Raw genomic sequence first — 21,001 nt, 5'->3', positions numbered from 1 at the left:
TTGAAATTAGCAAATATATTATTGTCTAATGAAGGTCTTGTTGAAAAGTTTGAAGTTGGTCCAACAAAATCAACGAATTTACAAAATTTAATTATTTTATATGAAATCAGCAATTATAGTTTTCCGTCCATTCAGGAACCAATATTTCAATGTAATTGGGTTAATAAGTCTGGCGTAAAATACCAAGAAAATTATGTAATATTGTTAGAAGAAGCAAATGAATGTTTACAGTTTGGCAAAATCCAACTTGTCATTATAGATAACGATAATAAAATTTTTTTTCTTTGTAGAAAGCTTCAAATCCTTGATTTTGATGAACATTTTGACGCATATGAAATAGAATATTCGAATGCAAAATGCATTGTGAACTATGATTCTCTGTTAAGGGGATCCCACTTATCGACATTGCAGATCTAAAATGATTAAAAATCTGCAACGACCGTTTCTTGGAAAATATAAGATATTATTACCTATAAATTTGGAAAACTCATTTTTTATCATAAATACACAGGATGAGTATTTTATTTGTTGTAATTATTTGAAAAAAATTATCGTTAGAAAGTTAAATATGGGCAGTTTCCCTGTAACACATCTTTGACTACTAGCTCAAACTGCAACGACCATTTCTCGAAAACGAGACGCATGCATATCCCCTAATCGCCAAGTCGTCGAATGATCAAATAGTCGAATGCCAAGTATAATCGAATGGACAAAAAGTCGAATGCTAAAAACATCGAATGGACAAAACGTCGAATGCTAAAAATATCGAATTGTCAATACGTCGAATGTTCAAAACGTCGAATTATCAATTCGTCGAATGTTAAAAACATCGAATTGTCAATACGTCGAATGTTCAAAACGTCGAATGATAAAAACGTCGAATGCTAAAAACATCCAACCGTCATGTAGTCGAATGCTAAAAATATCGAATCTTCAGTTAATCGAATGCTAAAAACATCGAATTCTCAATTCGTCGAATGTTCAAAACGTCGAATGTTTAAAACTTCGAATGGTAAAAACGTCGAATGTTCAAAACGTCGAATGCTCAAAACGTCGAATCGTCATTTAGTCGAATTATAAAACCATCGAATAGTCCATTCGTCGAATGCTCAAATAGTCGAAACGCCATCTGTTCGAATTATCAAGTAGTAGAATGGTAAAGTTGTCGAATGTTCAAAACGTCGAATCGTCATTTAGTCGAATGCTAAAAACATCGAATCTTCATTTAATCGAATGGTAAAAACATCGAATTCTCAATTCGTCGAATGTTCAAAACGTCGAATTATCAATTCATCGAATGTTAAAAACATCGAAACGTCAACATGTCGAATGTTCAAAACGTCGAATTATCAATTTGTCGAATGCTCAAAAAATCGAATTTTTAATACGTCGAATGCTTAAATCATCGAATTTTCCATTCGTCGAATGTTCAAAACGTCGAATGATCAAAATGTCGAATGCTAAAAAGATCGAATTCTCAAATCGTCGAATGCTCAAATAGTCGAAACGCCATCTGTTCGAAATGTCAAGTAGTAGAATGGTAAAGTAGTCGAATGGTAAAGTAGTCGAAATGCCATCTGTTCGAATTGCCAAGTAGTAGAATGGTAAAGTAGTCGAATGTTTAAAACATCGAATGATAAAAACGTCGAATGCTCAGAACATCGAACTGTTAATTTGTCGAATGCTTAAAACGTCGAATGATAAAAACGTCGAATGCTAAAATCATCGAATCGTCAAAAGTTCGAAAAAGTTCTTTGTTTTAAGTTAATGTCTACTGAAGACAAAGAACTTTTTCGAACTTTTGACGATTCGATGATTTTAGCATTCGACGTTTTTATCATTCGACGTTTTGAGCATTCGACGAATTAACACTTCGATGTTCTGAGCATTCGACGTTTTTATCATTCGACGTTTTGATAATTAGACTACTTTACCATTCTACTACTTGGCAATTCGAACAGATGGCGTTTCGACTACTTTACCATTCGACTACTTTACCATTCTACTACTTGACATTTCGAACAGATGGCGTTTCGACTATTTGAGCATTCGACGATTTGAGAATTCGATGTTTTTAGCATTCGACGTTTTGATCATTTGACGTTTTGAATATTCGACGAATGGAAAATTCGATGATTTAAGCATTCGACGTATTGACAATTCGATTTTTTGAGCATTCGACAAATTGATAATTCGACGTTTTAAACATTCGACATGTTGACGATTCGATGTTTTTAACATTCGATGAATTGATAATTCGACGTTTTGAACATTCGACGAATTGAGAATTCGATGTTTTTAGCATTCGATTAAATGAAGATTCGATGTTTTTAGCATTCGACTAAATGACGATTCGACGTTTTGAACATTCGACAACTTTATTATTCTACTACTTGATAATTCGAACAGATGGCGTTTCGACTATTTGAGCATTCGACGAATGGACTATTTGATGGTTTTACCATTCGACTACATGACGATTCGACGTTTTGAGCATTCGACGTTTTGAACATTCGACGTTTTTAGTATTCGACGTTTTGAACATTCGACGAATTGAGAATTCGATGTTTTTAGCATTCGATTATCTGAAGATTCGATATTTTTAGCATTCGACTACATGACGATTCGATGTTTTTAGCATTCGACGTTTTTATCATTCGACGTTTTGAACATTCGACGTATTGACAATTCGATGTTTTTAACATTCGACGAATTGATAATTCGACGTTTTGAACATTCGTCGTATTGACGATTCGATGTTTTTAACATTCGACGAATTGATAATTCGACGTTTTGAACATTCGACGTATTGACAATTCGATGTTTTTAGCATTCGACTAAATGCCGATTCGATGTTTTTAGCATTCGACTTTTTGTCCATTCGATTACTTGGCATTCGACTGTTTAATCATTCGACGACTTGGCGATTAGGGGATATGCATGCGTCTCTCGAAAACAACGAAACAAAATAATTTTTCCATTTGGGAAATTTAATTTTGTAGAAAAATACGGAGGATGAGACTCATTTGCCATTCAGGAATAAATAAAAACTTTATTTTTTGTAAAGTGTATATGTGACAGCTGTTCGGTGGCACTTGATATTTAATTTACTAGCATTAACTTTTCTTTAACAATTTGAACAAAATAAATGTCTCTCATTGTGTGTCTTTCATCACTAATGAATTTTTCCTCGAAAAGAAAACATTATATTTTATTGTTGCTAATTTAAAGCTAAAAATAATCAAAATTGGTCAGTTTTAGAACCTTTGGCGCCATCTCTTGGTTCTATGAACTACTAAAAGCTGTCACATGTGTTCTTCTTGTTGTAAATTGCTATACAAAACAGTTTACATAAATTAAAGTTTTTTATTGTTGTTTTCATATGTAATGAATCTTATTATGTGTATTTTTTATTAAAATTAAGTTTGCTAAATGGAAAAATTATTTTGTTTTGTTGTTTTCAAGAAAAGGTCGTTGCAGTTTGGGCTCTTGGAAACTGACCATATTTAATTTTCTAACAATATATTTTTTTTAATAATTACAACAAATAAAATACTCATCCTATGTATTTATAATAAAAAATGACTTTCACAAATTTATAGGTCATAATTCCTTATATTTTTCAAGAAACGGTCGTTGCAGATTTTTAACCATTTTTGATCTGCATTGTCGGTATGTGGGATCCCCTTAAGTCCTTTCCCGTTGAACATAATAAAAGAACATGGTAAAAAATATATTTCGACAAAACACTTACCGTAGAATAAATAACTTTCTTTTCGAGAGAAATATTAAGTTAAATATACGTATTTACTGATTCGAAACTTACTTGTAGTAGATATGATCTACAGCTTTTGTACGACAATTAAAATTGTATATCGCATAATATTTTTTATTTCCATCTGTTATAGTACGAATAACAATTCATAGTTTTAAAAATTGTTAAGTTTCTTTCGAAAATAGTCAATAAGTTCTTCAATACTCTTGTAATAATTATAATTTTCACGACTAAACAATTCCTGAATTTTACTTTTATATTCCACCTTTTGTATAAGGAGAAGATTTATAAACTTGTATTTTTTGCAATTCTAATTATATTATAATTTAATATATTTAAAGTTTTCAGATTTTTAGTTTAGTATAATCAGAAAATGTTCGAAATGTGTAATTGCAAGACTATATAGTGATAAAAAGCTGTTTTAAAAATGGTATTTAGACTATTTTATTTTTCGATGCAAAAATTGTTTAAGTTAAAGAATAGTACCAATGATTATTTCCAGTTTTATATTCGACAGCAAAAATTGTATTAAATATATTCCGATTATTCATGCATGTTAAAAGAAATTTTATGTTTTTCTCTTACGTTTAAGTAAAAAAGGTTTTGTATTATTTGAAAAAAAGAGTGTAAACTTTTAGAATGTAAAATGACTTCAAATGTTCACATTTTTTAAAATTTGGCTGCTACAATTGTAGACCAAAATCTGTTCAAGTTTTCAATACATTTAATGTATTCTTGTTTGTATATTCGTTCATTGTCAATAAATTTTTTCTAAATACATAGAATGTAAGTCAAAGTTTATTTTTATTATAAGAATTAATTTCCAAGGACTTTGTTAATAAATATTTTTCAGCCTATATTAATATTTAAATATAACAATACAATATGATAATAGTTAAATAATAATAATAAATAATATAAAAATAAAGTACAATTATAATAAACTTTTTATAGATTACATATTACTTATTAAGATTTAATAATTAAATATTATACTCTAAAAAGTTTCCACATATTGTAACAATTATCAGAATGTTTATTATTAAAAGAAAATTTTTTTCTAAAAGCATTTTTGTGCGTTATCAATAAAATTATTACAAGAAACTTGAACTGACATATTAATCATTTTTTGTTTACATTATATTTCCCACACTGATTCTAAATTAAATTTTTTCAAATTTTAATTAAATAATCAGGGTTGCTACGATTTCAGCATTTCAAAATTCCCTGACTTTTCCAAGTTTTCCAGGCCATTTTACTTCGAATTCCCTGACCAAATTAATAGTTGTTGTTTGCTTTTTTGTTTCCTAACATTTTTAATATTTTTTCTTTTAAAAATTAATGTATTGAACATCATTGAATTCTTGCAAAGAATTTTATAAAAAAATTTGAGAATAATTCAATTCCTTTGAAGAATTTCTTTTAATTTTTTTTTAAAAATGGAATTTTTTTAATAATTTTAATTGATAATTTTTAGAATAATTGAATTTCATTCATTCTTTCGTGAAATTTTATTATAATTGTATTGAAAATAATTGAATTTTTGAAGAGATTTTTAGGGGAGACTGGGGCGAAAAGTTAAATTTTGCATAAATGATTTTTTTTTTTGCAATATAATCCGCTTAGATGCAAATATTTGTATATCAATATTGTAGGGCAACTTGTCCTCTACAACTTTCAATAAAAAAGTTCCTGATATTTTCGCAAAAAATACATGTTTTGTCCTTTTTTGAAAATTTTGTTTTTTTTAACTTTTCGCCCCACCCTGGGGCGAAAAGTTAAATGGCTGGGGCGAAAAGTTAAATTCTATTTTTAGCCTACTAAAACTATTTTCTGATAGGTGGTAAGTAGTAGATAAGTTAAAGTATACGTAAACAAGTAATTTAGTAAATAAAAGATCTTTGTTTACTTAACAAAAGCTTTAGAATAGTTGTAAAGTTAAAAAATTTAAATTTCAAAAAAAAAAAAAAATTTTTTTGGTTTATTTCACGTAAACGGTCTTATTTTTTGACAAAGTACTTGCCCAATGTCAAATAAGTCATTTTTAAACAAATAAACCCAAAAAAACGAAAAATAAAAAAAAATTTTTTAATAACATGTAAAAATACATTTAACTTTTCGCCCCACCCATTATTTAACTTTTCGCCCGAGGGTGCGTTTTTGGCTTCAACAACAAATATAAAAAATCTGACTAAAGATATTTAGCAAATTCCTTTTGATATCTCTTCAGGGGACCCAAATAATGAAGTAAAAAAATCGCGGTGAGAATAAATGCAAAAAATATACTTAAAAGTTGATATTTTCTTTTTCGAAAAAATTTTCAAAAGTAGGTTGAAAAAAAAATTTCAATATCGACACCACAAAAATAAACAGAATTGCACACATCTCCGGACATTTATTTAGGGTGATAACACCCTTCTATAATTAAAATTGCAATGCTCTAACTATTTCCGTTCGAAAGATAATGAATTTTTTAACTGTTTTCACAATTTAACTTTTCGCCCCAGTCTCCCCTACTATTTAAAAAAATAATTTAATTCTTGCAAAGAATAATATTACAATTTTTGAAAATATTAGCTTATATGTTCTTAGGAAGAAAATTGAACAATATTAGGCAATAAAACATTTATATAGTTATTTCCAGGTTTTCCCTGACTGAGAAAAAATTTCCTGACAATTCCAGGTTTTCCCTGTACTGACCGTAGCAACCCTGATAATATTAAAATACGGAGGAAAAGTATCGTATATTTTCAGTTCTTTAATTACTATATAAATTGTGCCTCTTTTTAATCATAAAACACTACTGATAAACAAAAAAATGTAAATAACATAATCTCAGATTTTACAATCAGTATTAGATTATATTTCGTAAACACAAAAGGTGTGTTTTAATAAAATTGAAATTCACAATTTGGCATTACATGATCATTTAATTAATATATTTTGTGTTTTACATAATTTTATAAAAACTGCACAAATTTTATTTGCTTTTAGTTTAACTTTTATAACTATTCACCAGAATTATGATTTTAGCTATACATTTTGAATACTTAAAGCGAAGAATTTCAACATCTTTCTTTTAAACTGACATAAAGTATAGGTTAGCAATACACTTTCCCCAATATAGAGATATTGACCAAAGATTTTCACTTTAGCCAAAACAGAGATATTGACAATATCGCTCGCTCGTTTTTGACGAAATGTTTAGTTATTTTGAAGAAAAAATTCTCTGATGTAGTTGAATTTTTTTTTCCGTGTATAATTTACTTTCAGTTTTACATTTATTGAAGTTTTTTTTTACTTAAGGAGGTTCTATCGCTTGACGCAGCTAGTCAAAACAGTGACAAATATTTAATGATTTGACTCACTTGGTAACGTAAAACGTTTGGCAACGCCGAATTATTTCTAACCTGTGATGAAAATTATCATTTAAATTTCGCGCTCAAATTTAATGTGTATAGTGCATGCAACGTTGCCAAACGTTATAAGTGTTGTTTATATTATCAGATGAAACGTAAATCTTGTTTACAAATTGATTTATTGTAAATCTCACAGGTACCTATTGACAATTGTTTTTACAGATATATAATTATTGCATATCGGTTTAGTATTTAAAAAATTTAGAACAATATCTGTTCATTTAATACGTTTAGTATTTAAAAAATTTAGAACAATATCTGTTCATTTAATACTTTGCAGTATGTAAATATATATGACAAATTACTCAATTTCCATAAGACTCAATGTTAAATGTTAAAAACCAAAAATGTTTATAACTTTTTTCATAGGTACCTAGAGGTCACAAAAATTTAACTACACCTTTATATTAACTTTATCTAGCTGCTCATCAAGTTTTAACAAAATCGGTTCATTAAATCAACTATCGATAGAACCTCCTTAATTCAGTAATTTTTCTTAAAGTGCGTTAAAACTTGAAAATTAAAAATATATTGAAAGTAATTTTTAAGTTAAGTACATGTTTCCCAATTTTCCCTTCAAATTTTATATAGTTCCACTTTTTAGATATGTTCATATAAAAACACTACAAAAAATATACAATTTAGTAATAAGTATAAAGTAAAATACTATTTCTTTGTAATAAAAAACAGAACATTGTAATTATTCTTTTACTAATTGAATTAGTAACCACTCAAATTTTTAATTAGGGTGATGTGGAGTGATGTGCAACGTTTTTTTTCGTTGGACGAAAAACATGTCAAATAATTAAATTTTTAAATATTTCAAAATTGAATGACTTAGAGGTATTATAATAGAATATTCCTGCATTATTAGATTTTCAGAATTTTAAATTTTTCCTACAAATTTTTCGCTTTTTCAAAAACGTCTGTTTTTGCATTTTCCAAAAAAGTTGGGGTGATGTGCAACACCAGTAAAATTCAGGTATGTAATGCATAAATATCGATGAAAATCTCTTTAATTATTAATTTTAGGCTTTTTTAATGCAAACTAATCGAAATCTGCAAAAAAAATTTACTAAGGTATAGTTGACCTCTAAAAAGTTGAGACTTCACCAAAGAAAAAAAAAATTTTTTTTGTTTAATTTTTTATTTATTCATAACTAAATAAGGAATATAATTAAAGGAAAATAACTAAGAATTTTTTATTCATCACGTGAATCGCAGTTATAGCACGTAAAAAGTAGTTACATCCACCCCAAAAAAAAGTGTTGCACATCACCCCAAATATGATATTTTGCGAAAAATAATTTGTACGCAATACAATGCAATGGAAACACAAAATATAAACAGATATTTAAAAACACTTAAAAAACCAACAATAAACACATTCTTATCTATAAAATAAATTAAAACCCTTCACGAAACGACTAGAAATGTAAAGCGCGAGAAATATTTCCTTCTCGAGAAATTTAAGCCAACTTACGTACAGCAAACCTAGCTGCGAGCTGTCTCGTGAGTTTTATATCAAAAACAAGCTACTGAGGACACAAACAAATGACAATACTTGGCTCTGTTCAATATCGAACTGTAGATCAGAAATCAGCGGTGTTGCACATCCCCCCATGTTTCACATCACCCCACATCACCCTACTGCTTAAACTAGTCGAAATTCTACTAATTCAGATTTAGAGAGTATATAAAAAAGACATAATAATTATTAATAAACAATATTTTTCAATTAATAACATTCTTTTTAATATCATTTTTTTACTTGAAAATAACTTTCTGTTACGTAAGATAGACATTTAAAAACTTAATTTTTATCCTATTTCTATATCTGCAGAAATAAAAATATTTATTAAAAAATGTAAGAGAAGTTTAATATTTATAATTAGTAAAGTTGTTAAAAAAATAATAATAATTAATAGCAAAACTATGGAAATTCAACTCCTACCACGTATTAAAGTGTGCTATGCGTAGTTCTTTCGCTGTACCGTGAGCCGGTGCTCGAGACTTTTACAACGCAAGGTACTTTCCTCACTTTTAAAATGGGAATTCGCTTATAAAAATTTTATAAATTATATTCTACGATTTCCTTTATATACTACAATGTAATGTAATAATCCTTTAATGGTTTTCTAACCGTGGGTTTGATAATTTTGCAAATAAAAAAAATTACTTTAATATTTATAGACGTTGCTGGACATTAAACATTCCATTAATAATATGTCTAGTGTACTTAAATTTGTTTGAATATTTCTTAAATATATACATTTTTGTTTTACTAAAGCGGAATATCTTTTTTAATCAAACATAAGTATTCAAACAAATCATATTTTTAAACAAAGGTAGAAAATATTTTGTTTATATTAAGATAAAAATTATGAGTTTAGTTGAAACAAAGTAAATCACGCAAACTTATGTTTGAATTTAAATTAAGTATACTTTTTTTCAATGAACTAATTTCTTTTCATATTAAAGATTTTCTGTACCAAATTTCAAGTTTGAAGATCAGCTGTCTGTGTTGGAGAAAAGAATAGTTATTATCTTCTATCTCAGATGTTGATTTTCATAATACACATTAGTAGTAGTAGTATGTAGTTATATTTCTTATTCTAACTTTCATTATTCCAATAAATACTTATTTTAATATTTTTATTATTTTGTATCATAATTTTCAAAAAAGCATAATATATAATATTATAATCATAATTATTTGATTACCACGCTAAAAGAAATGTATAAATAAGAAATGAACAAAGTGATTAAAATTAAAAAACGTTTTTAAAAAAGATGAATATACTATATTTCTGCCTCAAAACATCGTATTTTAATTTTAACCCAAAATTTTAACAATTTGAAAAAATAATTTTAAAAATAATGCATTAAATCGCAGCCTTGTAATCATTTAAATAAAAAAATTTTTTTCGGTGTTCCTTTTAAAATTTGTATTTCTTCAGTAATTTAATAAAATACCTACGTAGTGGTAAAATAAAATTTTTACGAAAAGACAAAATTTAACTTTTAACATGAATTTTGAATTAGTAGGGGAGAGCGGGGTTTAAAGTGCCATTAATTATATCAAACCAAAAAAAGATCTTAAAAAAATCCAAATGTGGGAAGCACTGCGCAGGCACTAAACAATACTTTTCTTATTTGAATTTTTTAAAAATCTGTTTTTGTTTTTGAGATATAATTAACGGCACTTTCAATCCCGCTCTCCCCTAAAGTAATTATGAATTAAATAAATATTATCTTAAAAACTTTTTGATCATTTAAAATAAGTTTCTTTGTCGTAGTCAAAATTTTGTTGAGTAAAGGAACTATTTTTCTATGTTTTCTGACGATTACCGAGGTTTTTGATTGTCATTAATAAAAGATCTAAAGAAAAAGCGAAAATTTACGTTTTTAACTTTCTCAAAATGGGTGGTACGAAACCGACCCCCCATTTTTTTTTGGAAAATCTCAAGAATAATTAAGATATCAAATTCTGATAGTAATTAAAATAAAAATCAACAGTCTGTAATGAACTGTTAAATTATTTTGACTTCATTTAAATACATTTTAGAACCTTTTTCTGAACAAAAAGGTAAATAAATAAATCATTAGTAACTTTACTCTAAGATTATTTATGTCTTTAAGTTATGTTGACATAGTTAAACTTGAATTAATATTATTACTTTATTTAAATAAATTTTAAAGCCTTTTTTAAAATGATAATAAATATAAATTGTTAAACAGCGTCTATTTCCAATGTAATGGCAGCAATGGTTTTTTCGCCTTATTTCTAATAAAATATATACGAATTTTGTTATTAATTATTTTTCGTCCTTGTACTTAAATGCTTCCAAAGATGTCGAAAAGTACACCCTTTCTTAATTCATATCGCCTTGTCAAGAACATTTTTCAACTGACAACGACTAAAATATTTAACCAACAGAGAATTAAAGTTAAGTAATAAATGCTGTGATTGCTATAGGAATCACAGAATTATAATGTAAAAATATGGGGGTCGGGTTCAGACCGCCCCCACTATTCTCACAAATTGTTTTGCCAGTCACTTATATCAATGAAATCAATTTAATTTGACACTGTTAGCTCGAATTCCGTATAGGTCAAAAATTAATTTAACCAATGCAAAAATCTAATATTGCTTGAATCTCCAAAATGAAATCAAACGCATTGATAAAACCTGTGGCCCAATTACACAGGCACACAAAAAAAAAAAAGTTTCATGGCCGAGACACTACAGTAGTATATTCCCATGTATTTTTGGCCGCTGAATCCGAATCTGAAGTCCGAATGCTCAAATTGGTTCTTTTTTTTGAGTTATACTCAAAAAACGACTCAAAACACGAATTTGAACCAAAAAAATTAAAAAATTTTTTTGTGAGACATGACAATAGCATATTTCCATGTATTTTTTCCCGCTAAATCCGGATTCAAAGTCAGAATTGACAGATGTGCTCAAAATTTTGAGCTAAACTCAAAAAACGACTCAAAAAACCGAATTAAAATGACGAAAATGAAAATTTTTTTCTGTGACACTGCAAAAGTATATTCCTATGTATTTTTTCATGCTGAATCCGAATTCGAAGTCAAAATTGACAGATTTGCTCAAAATTTTGAGATAAACTCAAAAAACCACTCAAAAATCCGAATTAAGATGAAAAAATTTTTTATGACACTACACTACTATATTCCCATGTACTTTTTCCCGCTGAATCCGAATTCGCAGTCAGAATTGACAGATTTGTTCAAAATTTTGAGATAAGCTCAAAGAACTGATAAAAAAAGCGATTTAAAATAAAGAAATGGCAATTTTTTGCTATGACACTACATTACAGTATTTCCATATATTTTTATACTCGGATCTCGCATTTGAAGTCAGAATTATTATAATGGCTCAAAATTTTGAGACACACAAGAAAATCTGTTAAGTTACAAAAATTAAAGTCAAGAAACTCTACTTTTCTTGCTAGTACACTACATTAGTATATTCTCATGTTTTTACATCTGTTTCTAAATTCACAGTTAAAATTATTAAATTGGCTCAAAATTTTAAGTTAAATCCAAAAATGCTCAAAATTTAATATAATGCAAAAGAGTTCATTTTTTTGGTATTCGGTAGTTAGTGTTGCCGCGATACGAGACGAGGCGATAATTTTAACTGTCTCGTCTTGTCTCGTTATTATAGGGCAATTTATCGTCTCGTCTCGTGTTTCGAAAATATTACATATTATCGTCTCGTCTCGTCTCGTCTCGAGTGTCGAGAATGCTACACATTATCGTCTCGTCTCGTCTCGAGCGTCGAGAATGCTACACATTCTAGTTTTCTCTCGTCTTTTTCAGCTTTCTTTATAGAAGTATAGTATTGTAAAAAATTTGACGTGTTAATTTTTTTTAATGTTAATATTTATCTTAGATATACATATATGTCTGTAAAATTTTGTTCGCACATTACGAAAAAATGACTTGACGATTAAGGTGAGACTTGGTAGTCTCTCAGGTATTAGTCTGGTTTAAAATTTTAGCTATATTGGAATAAAAAATGTTAAGCTGAATAATAGTTACAATTTATTTTCAAATAATCAAAAATGCAAATTTTTTTATTTTTTGCATTAAAAAAATGTTTTTGTCTCCAATAACTGATTACTTGTTTTGTTTATTATCAAATAAATTTTATTTGCTTCAAATTCTGAATTCATTGGTTCAAAAATAATTTATTTCAGTAAAATAAAAATTATTTCATTCAAGTTCAAGTGAATACTTTCTTATTTGATTCAAATCAAATAATTTTTAAAAAGATAAATATAAAAGTTGCTAACTTTTTTAGCTAAATATAGAACCCATTTTCACAATAATATTTAAAAATAAGCAAAGAAACTGAATTTATGATCCAAACCCAAATTTTTTTTTCACAATTTTTTTAAATTTATTTTTCCGTTAAATATTGCTCATTAAAAAAAACACTGAAAAATGAATTAAATTTCAACTTTTAGTTAAGAAAGAATTTATTTACTAAATATTATGTATAAAAAAAATATAATTTATATAAAATATTTATAATTTCTTATATTTTGTTTAAAAAGACTATTAAATGCAACGTAAACAATAAAAGATTTTAGTATACATATATCTATCATATTTTATATATATATGTTAACCGTAACTATATATTTTCAGAATAAAACTTTGCAATTTAAAAAAAATTCTCATCGAGAATTCTCGTAATTCTCGTCGAGAATTCTCGTCTCTCGTGACACCTCTCTCGTCTTGTATCGTTTTAGCGATAATTAAAAAAATACTGTCTCGTCTCGTCTCGAGTCAAAGTTCTCTCGTCTCGTCTCGCCTCTCGCCATTATCGCGGCAACACTATCGGTAGTGTATTCTCATGAATTTTATATACGCTGAATACAAATTCGAAGTTAGAATTATCAGAATGACATAAAATTTTTTAGAACTCAAACCCTGGTTACAGGTACAAGCATGCATGTTTTTGAGCACTTTTAATGAAATCCAAAATTTTGAGCCACTTTGAAAATTCTGACTTTGGAATCACAGTGAAAAAATACATGGGAATACACTAGTGTAGTGTCATAGCAAAAAATTTCCTTTATTCATATTAAATTACATTTTTATCAGTTTTTTGAGTATATCTCAAAATTTTGAGCAAATCAGTCATAAATCTGTCAATTATGACTTTAAATGCGAGATCCGATATGGAAATACTGTAATGTAGTGTCATAGCAAAAAATTTCCATTTCTTTATTTTAAATCGCTTTTTTTATCAGTTCTTTGAGCTTATCTCAAAATTTTGAGCAAATCTGTCAATTCTGACTGCGAATTCGGATTCAGCGGGAAAAAGTACATGGGAATATAGTAGTGTAGTGTCATAAAAAATTTTTTTCATCTTAATTCGGTTTTTTGAGTCTTTTTTTGAGTGGTTTTTTGAGTTTATCTCAAAATTTTGAGCAAATCTGTCAATTTTGACTTCGAATTCGGATTCAGCATGAAAAAATACATAGGAATATACTTTTGCAATGTCACAGAAAAAATTTTTCATTTTCGTCATTTTAATTCGGTTTTTTGAGTCGTTTTTTGGGTTTAGCTCATAATTTTGAGCACATCTATCAATTCTGACTTCGAATCCGGATTCAGCGGGAAAAAAATACATGGAAATATGCTATTGTCATGTCACAAAAAAAATTTTTATTTTTTTGGTTCAAATTCGTGTTTTGAGTCGTTTTTTGAGTATAACTCAAAAAAAAGAACCAATTTGAGCATTCGGACTTTAGATTCGGATTCAGCGGCCAAAAATACATGGGAATATACTACTGTAGTGTCTCGGCCACGACACTTTTTTTTTTGTGTGCCTGTGTTATTGGTGTTGTGACAGTGTTCGACGGACGGTACTGACGAATTTTTTTAGTGGTACCATCTTTAAGAAACACAAGGGGGTCGGTATGGTACGAGAGGTCAGGACCACCCTCCCCTAATTTTAAAAAACTAAAATTCTAAAATGTTATAATTTTTTGTATGTATTTGAATTTCCGAAAATATTTAATTGAAAATATTGAATTTTAAAAAAATTAGAAGCTAATTTTCATAAATTTTTATTCTTAAGTTTTACATTTAAAGATTTTCCATTAAAATTTTTGATAATTCAATTATTTTCAAAATTTGCAATTGAAATTCTTGAAAAGTTGATTTTTAAAAATTGTAACATAAAATACTTGAGAACAATGAATTACTTATTTTTAATTAAATTTTACAAAATTTCAATTATTCAAAAAGATTTTAAAAAAATGATATATTTGAAAAATTTAATTTTTTTAAAAAATGCTTTTCTAAAAATAATTTTTGAAAGATTTTTTATAGTTATTTTTTGCACTACAAAAATCGAAATAAGTTGCATTTTATACTAAAAAATGTGGTATTTTGTTGCAATATTAGAAAGAAAAGTCAAAAAATCTCAATTTTTGAAAATAAATCGAAAAAAGTTTCAATTTTTTTAATTTCTCTGATCTTTATCATTTAATGTGTTATGCATTTTTTTGTATATAATTATATTCGTAACATAAATAATAATAAATTAATTACCATTTTGAATTTTACTGTAAAATGTAAACGCAAAATAAAAGTAAATTCTTTTTAATTTATAAGAAAAGTAAATTTTTCACTGTAATTAAAATAATATTATAGTTGATTAAGATTTGAATTATTACAGGTGTTTAATTATTTAGATTAATTTTAGCTGTGATTTAAAATAATATTATTTGTAATTGAATAAAATATTGAAAAACACACTTTCTCTATGCCAAATTGATTAAAAAACCAATTTGTATTTGGTTTTTTTTCTCTGAATACACTAAAAGTTTGAAAATAATCTTTGGATGGTAGAAACTAGAGAATTCAATCTTTCCTTTAATAATTTTTAAAGAAATAAAGTTTACATCACAACATTATGGTTAATTACTGTAAAACTAGATTCTTTAGAAATATTCAGGGTGGCCACTTTTTTCATAAAAAAAAATTCACTGTCATTTCCCGGTCCATCCCCGATCATGAATTATTTTTCCCGGTCATAAAGAATAACTCTAAAAATAAATTATTCTATGAAAGATTGAAAGAAGTTTCAGATTTTTAGACAAAACTTTGACTTTTTTTCAATCCCTAAAAATATTTTAGTTTTCTCTAAAAATATTTGATATTCCGAAATATGTTTATAATACATTTTTTTGAATATCTTTAATTGTAAAATCATTTGGAACTTTAATAGATTTTTTGAAATAAATATTTAATTATTATCCATTATTTTTCCAACTTCTTTAAAATCGAATAATTTTCAAGAACTGCTACTGTAACTTATTAAAAATTATTTTAAAATTTCAATTCAATTATTTTTTTAGAAATTTTAACTAAAATATTTTTAAAATTCACTTGTTTAGAAGACAATTTCATGAAATTTTGAATAATTTGAAAGTTTTTCAATTAAATATTATACCTAAATTAAAAAATATAACTAATTTGAAAAAAAATGTGAATAAAAATGTTACAAAAAACTAACTTATTCAGAATTTTTAATTAAAATCTTTTACAATTCTACTTTTTTAAAACTTTAATTTGAAAGTTTTTAAAATTCTATCTAGGGGAGAGTAGGCTACATTGAACCAGCGTCAACAGTGAACCACTTCAATTTTCTGAGAAATGACTGAGTGAAATTTTTTCTTATTTAATATATAAGTTAGTTTTACTGAAACAAACTATGTCCAAAAATTTCGGGCACGTAGGTTTATTATTTACAAAGAAAAACTAAAAAAACTGTTTTTCACGTACAAAACAAAAAATTTGGTGGAATTATAATGACGTTTTTTTATTGAAATAGGAAGTTTTAAAAATTAGTAAACTTGCGATTTATTTCGCTTAGGGTGTCAACTTCAATATTCCGATGTGATAAAGAACTTTAAATCTTACACAAATTTATTATAAACAATTTTTGTTGTGAATGTCATGTGAATACAGTGAGTGCGGCATCATTGAACCACCCAAAAAAGCAAAGAATTTTCAATTTTAAGAGTTGTAAAATTGTCTGCTCTACTAATTAGTAAGCAAAATACTGGAAGACATGCTTTCATCACAATTGTGAACGAAATAAACTCAAACTGTCACTTTACCTACCTAACCTGACATCAAAATATATTAATCTCCTATATTAACAAATAATAACTCTTTAACAACAATTTTCTATTTTTTTGAGTGAAAAATAAGATTTTTCACAATGTGTAAGTGGAAATATTATTTTTGAAGTAAATTGTAGTGTTTTATTAGAGGTGGTTCAATGTAGACACACATCCTTCAAAATAAGAAAAGTGTGACTTGTTAGAAAAAAATTAAATTTAATTATTTAATCATAATAATTTGTGTTTGTAACGTGTGTATTAACTAAAGGAGTACTTCAACTTAATTTTGATACAAAAACCTGATCGAAATTAGTAAAATTTTATTAGTTCTTGGACTTTATAAAATACCCGGTTCAATGTAGCCTACCCTCCCCTATATTAATATTAGTAATATTAATTTAACATTATGAAATATAGAAATAGTTGCTTATGAATAATTGTAAAAAAAACGAATTGATATTAATGCAAAATACGATTTTTTTAAAATTTATTTTCTAAGAAAAGAAGTTTTATTTATTTTTATTTACGTTATTTATTATTATTTAAAAATTAATTTTTATAAATTTCTTATCACTTTTGTTCTAATTAGTTCAAATTTTTATAATTTGAATTTTGTTTTGTTGAATTTGAGTTTTGTTACAATATTATTACAAACAAAATTTATAAATTGATTTATTTTTCACTATTTTATAGGATGTGAAACTTTTTCTCTTTCAATATTTTTCGACGAATTTAATTAAAATTATATGTATTTTTTTTAATTATTGTTAGAAATAGAAAGAATTTAAAATTAAATTGATTATTTTCTTTTTTTAAGTCTGTTACATTGGACAACAAAATTCATAATTTTCTTATAAATTCTAGAAATTGAATATTTTTATAGTACTTTTAATAAAATACCCTGACAACATAATCAGGGTTTTTAAAAAAAAATTTCCAAAATCCCGGTCAAGTTCAAAATTCACTGTCATTTCCCGGTCCAGTGGCCACCCTGAATTTAATATACCTACAACAATTTTTATAACAATAGTGTATATTACATTCGTTTTAATATATTTTGACATTTGCTTTTGTAGCACAAAAATGCACTAAAATAGAAATTAAAAATAAAAAATGTTGAATAAATAATTAAAGAAATAATAGAAAAAAATAAAAATTACACACCCTTCAAGATTCGGATCGGCATCGGTGAGGAAGACCCTCGTGAGTTTTTTGTAGTGAGCTCTTTCCAAGTGCTGAGAAACAGCAGGACTGTAGGGCCTCCATCTCCCATGTCGATTTTCCCATTCCCAAACAACCACCGCATGACCGTGCTCCGAAGCTGAACCTTGAGAACCAGCACTCATTTTTCTACTAGATAATTATTGCATTCATTGCAGTGGGTACTGACACAAAATAACTTGTAAAAGAAAAAAGCTGCTCCATTTTCCTCTTATTTTATTACTGTCATTTTCACGAAAACACTAGATCTTCATTATACAAACTAAACAATCTAAAAACTGGTCATATGGCGGAAGCATAAGTATTATTATTTATTAATTTTATTAATAAATAAAATAAAACAACTGTTGTTTACTCAGAAATTGACAGATATGCACAAAGATGAGTCGAGGTCGACTCAGGATGCAGGGGTGAGAATGCAGGTTGCCATGGTAGCGTTCAAGAGTGAGAGAGATAGGAAATTATTCTTTCTCTCTCACTCTTGAACGCTACTATGGCAACCTGCATGCATAAGTTTTGCATGAGAAGGTCTGAACGCTCCCTTAGGATGCGATCCCATGTGAAGAATACGTCGACCGAAAGCAGAAAATCATGAGTGCAAAAGAGACAGGTAGATATTGTTGTTCTTCTCACTCTCATGATTTTCTACTTTCGGTCGACGTATTCTGCTCACATGGGGTCGCACCCTAAAGGTGCGGTTACACCTCATTAGGCAGACAGCCTGCCTACAGGTTGTCATGGTAACATGCAAGAGTAAGGCTGCGGTTACACCTCTGCAGGCTGCCTGCTTACGCAGGCAGGAGCAACGAGAGTAAGGGAGAAGTTTGAAGTCACTGACTCTCTTACTCTTGTACGTTACCATGACAACCTGCAGGCAGGCAGGCTGCCTGCAGAGGTGTAACCGCAGCCTAAGAGAGTCATTGAATTCAAATTTAATGCACTTTCTCTCTTACTCTTGTTGCTCTTTTATTCATTCTGTTTAACAATAAACTTTCATGAACATTAAAAATTATATTATTTTTACAAACGTTCTCATGCACCTCGTTGAACCCTACAGTCCAAAGCACAAGATTCGCGAACAAGATGAATGAGATAGAAAAGAACACAAATATATCTCTATTCTTTTGTAACTCATACATAAGCAGTTGTGCTTAGGCTGGAGTCCCATGATAGCGTTTTGCGTTGCGTTTTGTAACTGGGCAATGAGTGTGAGAGAGATACAGATATATGTTTGCTCTATTTGCACTCATGGCCTAGTTACAAAACGCAACGCAAAACGATGCCATGGGACTTGACCCTTAGGCCATAAAGGAATAAGATACACTGTAAAAAATTCTCATGTAAATTTACTACGTCCGACGTAGGAAAAGAAAATCACTACGTCAAGCGTGTAATTTTACAAATGGCTGATCATTTGACATAACCTGCATGTTATTTTACATGCTCAATGTTAAAATGGGTTGCTTCAAATAGCGTTCTGTTCAAAAACATGCCGCATGTAATTTAACTAATGCGTAATCTGTTAAATAATACTAATTGAAAACACTAAAATATATATACTAATAATAAAAACACAAAAAAGGCAAAATGTCGGTGTTGGCAGTTCACTTTATTTTGAGCATGTGCAAGCATCCATATAATATATTTAACTCCGCGCTAAAGGAAAAATACACGCGGCATGTAATCTTACATGCAATACAACGTAAATTTACGTATCCGTGGTAACTTTACATGACCATTGTAAATTCACAGAATAAAGTAAAAAAACAGACGAGTGTAATACAACATGCTGGACATAGTGATCAAATTTTCCTACGTCGGACGTAGTAAATTTACACAAAACTATTAAATTACATAGTCATATAAAGTAAAATTATTAAAAATAGTAAAACTACTTTGAAACTTAGTAAATTTACTACGTCCAGCCTATAATATTGCTGTGTAAAATTACATTCAGTATGTTTTAATACACCAGAATTTTTTACAGTGTAGACAAGAAAAGAGACAGTCTTTATCTTTTTCTATCTTACTCCCTTAGGGTACGCTCACACGACTTTCAGAAAAAACATTTTCTTCTTTCTTTCTCCTATGACATTGGCATAAGTTTGTCTCACACTACATATTCTGTTTTTGAAGAAAGTAAGGGTGGAGTCCCATGGCAGCGTTTTGCGTTGCGTTTTGTAACTAGGCCATGAGTGCAAATAGAGCAAACCTTAGGCTGGAGTCCCATGGCAGCGTTTTGCGTTGCGTTGTAATAAGAGAGAATGCAGCAAACGTATATTTGCGTCTTTTTCTCTCCCATTACGACGCAACGCAAAACGCTGTCATGGGACTGCACCCTTATATCTGTATCTCTCTCACACTCATGGCCTAGTTACAAAACGCAACGCAAAACGCTGCCATGGGACTTCAGCCTCAGGGTCAAGTCCCATGGCACCGTTTTGCGTTGCGTTTTGTAACTAGGCCATGAGTGCAAATAGAGCAAACATATATTTGTATCTCTCTCACACTCATGGCCTAGTTACAAAACGCAACGCAAAACGCTACCAGCGTTCGAACGCTGCGTTTTGCGTTGAGCAGTGAGTGTAAGAAGGAGAGAAATATATGTGCTTCTTTCTCTATCTCATTATTCAACGCAAAACGCAGCGTTCAAACGCAAGCATGTAAACACCGCCTTAGCGCAGCGAATTTTCACGGTCGTGAAACTTCACGTCACTAAATATGATTGGCCCTGCAAAAAGCTGCGTGAAAATTAACTTTTGTTAGAGCCAATCATATTTAGTGACGTGGGTTTTCACAACTGTGAAAATTCGCTGCTCGCCCAAAAATTTGGAAGTGTACAAGCACCTTCAGGCCGCGGTTACATGCGTGCGTTGAACGCTGCGTTCTGCGTTCTACGTAAA

The 21,001-nt window shown here is 28.5% G+C and overlaps 1 protein-coding gene across 2 annotated transcripts in view; it reads right to left on the bottom strand.

Moving 5' to 3' along the window:
- LOC122500414 (protein deltex) overlaps positions 1-18,503 on the bottom strand; it is a 71,920-nt gene extending 53,417 nt beyond the window's left edge. For both annotated transcript variants that reach the window (XM_043609334.1, XM_043609335.1), the window contains exon 1: positions 18,042-18,503. In XM_043609334.1, the coding sequence (XP_043465269.1) occupies positions 18,042-18,223 (182 nt within the window). In that variant the 5' untranslated portion in view covers positions 18,224-18,503. The remainder of the gene's footprint in view (positions 1-18,041) is intronic.
- Between the last annotated feature and the right edge of the window lie 2,498 nt (positions 18,504-21,001).

This window comes from Leptopilina heterotoma, unplaced genomic scaffold (assembly GCF_015476425.1).
Source record: "Leptopilina heterotoma isolate Lh14 unplaced genomic scaffold, ASM1547642v1 Lhet_184, whole genome shotgun sequence".
Lineage (NCBI taxonomy): Eukaryota > Metazoa > Arthropoda > Insecta > Hymenoptera > Figitidae > Leptopilina > Leptopilina heterotoma.
Note: the sequence above shows the minus strand (reverse complement) of the source record. Positions and strands in the feature narration are given on the sequence as shown.